The 4,686-nt window shown below is 47.7% G+C and overlaps 1 protein-coding gene across 1 annotated transcript; it reads left to right on the forward strand.

The window, feature by feature from the left end:
* Positions 1-376: 376 nt before the first annotated feature.
* On the forward strand, positions 377-2,448 carry LOC117145249 (protein tailless). The gene is made up of 2 exons (XM_033310830.1): positions 377-669; positions 787-2,448. Exons 1-2 carry the CDS (start codon positions 594-596, stop codon positions 2,067-2,069), a joined length of 1,359 nt encoding a protein of 452 aa, XP_033166721.1. The 5' UTR covers positions 377-593; the 3' UTR covers positions 2,070-2,448.
* Positions 2,449-4,686: the final 2,238 nt, after the last annotated feature.

The following is a 4,686-nucleotide window of genomic DNA, read 5'->3' on the forward strand; positions in this document are numbered from 1 at the left end:
TGGAGGGATATCTCTTCATTAACAACTGTCGCAGGACGGGCAGAGATTCTCTGCTGCAAGAGAGGGTAGCAGACGGACGAGGAGTTCGCGAGAGAGCAGGTAGTGAATCCTGCGGAAAAGGGCCATAAAAACCCAAGAAATCGAGAATGAGAATGAGCGACGGCTGCTGCGTTCCTTGCTCAATGAATTTTTCGCAATGGCAGCCTGCCGCAGGATCGAAGGATTCTCCAGGGGAGAGTGAGAGAGGATATGCGAGAGAGGGCATTAGAAGCAACCCTCGCCCGAGTTTCGACCAATGAACGCGGAGTTTGTCTACCTAAGGGTGATCGACTGCTCGATGAATGGATTTGGTCTGCAGGACTATTAAAACGCCGGCGGTCCTCACAGCAGACAACACAACCCATCGTGATCTCATCGAGTCCACATCGGAGTAACCAAGGATATATCGAATATATCACAATCCGCAATACCGCCGTCCACATAAACCGTTATAACAAATATCCACAACGACTCAAAGACACTCCAGTGCCAAGTGAAATTCAATTTGTGCAACCGTTTCTATAAAAATCGCCAAAATTACGCCCCACATCGGTATGCAGTCGTCGGAGGGTTCGCCAGACATGATGGATCAGAAATACAATAGCGTGCGCCTTTCGCCAGCGGCATCGAGTAAGTATAGCAAAAAAATCAGATAGGAATAAAAAAAGATGAAATCAATCCTTCTAATATATAAACTCAAGACAATCCTTTACTTATACAAACTTTCCCCTCTTCTTGAATTTCCAGGTCGCATTCTATACCATGTGCCCTGCAAAGTCTGCAGAGATCACAGCTCCGGCAAGCACTACGGCATCTACGCCTGTGATGGCTGTGCCGGATTCTTCAAGAGGAGCATTCGGAGATCCCGGCAGTATGTGTGCAAGTCGCAGAAGCAGGGACTCTGTGTGGTGGACAAGACGCACAGGAACCAATGCAGGGCCTGCCGGCTGAGGAAGTGCTTTGAGGTGGGAATGAACAAGGATGCAGTGCAGCACGAGCGGGGACCGCGGAACTCCACTCTGCGTCGCCACATGGCCATGTACAAGGATGCCATGATGGGCGCCGGTGAGATGCCCCAAATACCCGCTGAAATCCTGATGAACACGGCTGCCTTGACCGGCTTTCCTGGAGTGCCGATGCCCATGCCTGGCCTGCCCCAGAGGGCTGGTCATCATCCTGCTCACATGGCCGCCTTCCAGCCGCCACCATCGGCTGCCGCTGTCTTGGACTTGTCCGTGCCACGAGTGCCCCACCACCCGGTGCATCAGGGACACCACGGCTTCTTCTCGCCCACCGCCGCCTACATGAATGCCCTGGCCACTCGGGCTCTGCCCCCCACTCCTCCGCTGATGGCAGCTGAGCACATCAAGGAAACCGCGGCGGAACACCTTTTCAAGAACGTCAACTGGATCAAGAGCGTGCGGGCCTTCACCGAACTGCCCATGCCGGATCAGCTGCTCCTGCTGGAGGAGTCCTGGAAGGAGTTCTTCATCCTGGCCATGGCCCAGTACCTTATGCCCATGAACTTCGCCCAGCTGCTGTTCGTCTACGAGTCCGAGAATGCCAATCGGGAGATCATGGGCATGGTGACCCGCGAAGTGCACGCCTTCCAGGAGGTGCTGAACCAACTGTGCCATCTGAACATTGACAGCACCGAGTACGAGTGTCTGCGGGCTATTTCGCTCTTCCGTAAGTCACCGCCGTCGGCAAGTTCCACCGAGGATTTGGCCAACAGCTCAATCCTGACAGGAAGCGGCAGCCCGAACTCTTCGGCCTCTGCTGAATCCAGGGGTCTCCTGGAGTCGGGAAAAGTGGCGGCCATGCACAACGATGCCCGGAGTGCGCTGCACAACTACATCCAGAGGACCCATCCCTCGCAGCCCATGCGATTCCAGACCCTCTTGGGTGTGGTGCAGCTGATGCACAAGGTCTCCAGCTTCACCATCGAGGAGCTGTTCTTCCGGAAGACCATCGGCGACATCACCATTGTGCGCCTCATCTCCGACATGTACAGTCAGCGCAAGATCTGAACAGTATATAGAGCCTAGACTAATCGCCGCACTCGAAGTGCCTTCCAAGTGCTGGGAACTGTGATAATCTCGGAAGAAGCGCTTTGGACAATACTCGATCAGTGAAATCAACGATTTCACACATCCAGGAGTCGAGCCTTAAAATGCGTACACAACACTCACCTTAATACCTTACCTAACCAGAACTCGAAGTAATCTTAGCTAAAGTCTCTCAGACCATCCAGATGTGTTTCAAATTGCATTCGCAAAAGTTTTAACTTTGCCTGTTAAATACGCCAATCGTAGCTTAGTTTTAAACACTAGTTTTAAGCGCATATTATTAGCTTTAGGATTTGGAAAAAACTTATTCAAAATAAACCTAAAGGTTTCGAAATGAAAATTAATTGGACTTTTTTGGGTGGATACACTATTTTGGAAGAAATGAAACAGTCAGTTTCAGAACTTCGATTTGGATTGTTTTTATTTGTTCACTTGAAAGAATATAGTTTATTAATTAAATAGAAAAAACTACTGATTCATTTTATTTGGACTGTATTTTGGTTTACAAATCAATTAAATGTTTAATAGTATAGCATCCCGAGCTAAACTTCGAAAAAATGTATCTAAACTAATCAAGAAGTAAGTCCCAATTATTTGCGCAATGCGTTCGCAGCTGAAAGTGTTATGCCAAACATGGAATCATGAGATTACACACGGAATTATCATTCTTTTTATGGCCATTTCATGAGGCTTTTCGCATCCTTAGAGACGACAAAGCAACCGCACAGGACAACCCAGTTAATCACAAATGAATTATGCAAATACTGGAACAAAGAAATATTAGATCGCAGAAGGAACCTTGGAAAATTAGCATAGTTTTTCTGCATGAGCAGACCAAAGTCGGCATTAATTTGGGAACCTGAGGGACGCAGTGCAATGGCCGCCCCAGTTTTGATATCCTTTCTCTCCCGCCCCGAAATTCGAAAAGTTAAAAAGCAAAAATTCACTTTTGTGACTTTGTCGAGCGGCGTTGGATCGTCGGATTGCTGGCAGGACTGGGACCGGGAACGGGGTCCGGGGATCGGGGATCGCTCTGGCGGAAGGACAATTGAATCCTTTCACAATGGCCAACCAACGTGCAGCCGGAGGTAAATGAGTTTTCGCTGGCGAAGGCTGAACAAACAGTTGCCAAATTGTTCGAATTGCGTTGGCCAAAGTAAACAGAGATGAGTGTATTCCACTGACACACATCCATGGCAGTGGCGATGAGGATGTGCAAAAACCTACCCTAACGGAGAGTCCGGAGCCCAAGCCTGATTCCAATCCAACCACGGCACCCAGAACATCCTGCGGGGATTGGGATTGGGAATTAAGCATGCTTCGTTGGTGCTGCCATTTCGACTTTCGCCAAAGGACCCTGTGTCCTGGGTGCTCAGGCGGTTCACTCGGATGCTGTTGAACCCGGGGTAACAAATTGTGATATTTCTATTTCCCTGCGCTGTTGAGCCCTTTTAAGTCCTAATGGCCCTTTATTATCTGCCTTTAGACTTTTAATAGACTCAGGCACCAGGACACAGCAACGCAGAAACACCGAGAGCAGCACCCGAGAGTCCTTTCGGTGGATGTGTGTGTTGGCCTAATCCTCATCATTCTGTCATCAGTGACGTTTTTCTGCACATTGTCGGTTGGCCATTGTTTGCGTCTTAATTTGCAGTTTTCTCTTGTAGTTTTGCACTCTCGCCGGCGAGCAAAGGATTTTCACATTTTTTCACTTTTTGATTTCTATAATGTCCCTTAAAGAAGGAGACCATCTTTAAGACGACTTCAACGTCGGGTGTGATACTAGCATGGGGCTTACTTCATGGGATTAAGATCTACGAATAACTAAAATCAAAAATGATCATTTTGAAATAAACAAAAACTTTAAATATTATTTATAAATATATTACTCTTAACAATTCATGTTTAATATCAGTAACAGAACAGAGTTCAAATATATAGATTCATGTATAATACCTTACATTAAGTCCTTAGTTAGGGTGTAGATAAAGCTTAGAGTCCTTTAGAAATTAATCTCAGTTTGCGGATTCTCTTCCCTTAGATTAGACTCAATTTAATCCATTTGAAGGTGGAAGGCGGTTTGGACTAGGACTCGGACTATCTACGCGGACTGACTTGTGCCTCACTTGAACTGCATTAAATCCGCGAGCTTTACCTGCCGAAAGGGGGTGGGAACTGGCTCATCTGGGAGAAATCTCAAGTGGCTGGCGGTCCGAAAATTCTGGGGAAATTCGGAACAAGTAAGTAGGAATCTGCGGGATTTTGTGTAACACGTTTAATTCATAGATTTTCGTTGATTAAGTAATCCCCGCAAAGGGCTCAATGAAGGCGACCGTCGGCCGATTAGCGCAGTTCGCGTAAGCGGGATGTCCCGAGTTTGTACCCGAGGGCAGGTGTGGGTTAACAGGTTAAGGGTTTCGCAAGCTTAACCCACACAGGACCTCTCTCGCTCCCTCCTCGAGGCTCTCCTTCTGGCTCTGATCCTTATCCAGGCGCAATTACCTAGCGAAACAAAAATATGAGTATGCAAATAGATTTTAATGGGCAGGATTACCCTTTTGCTAAATACCAAAATCCT

Source organism: Drosophila mauritiana, chromosome 3R (assembly GCF_004382145.1).
Source record: "Drosophila mauritiana strain mau12 chromosome 3R, ASM438214v1, whole genome shotgun sequence".
Classification (NCBI taxonomy): Eukaryota; Metazoa; Arthropoda; class Insecta; order Diptera; family Drosophilidae; genus Drosophila; species Drosophila mauritiana.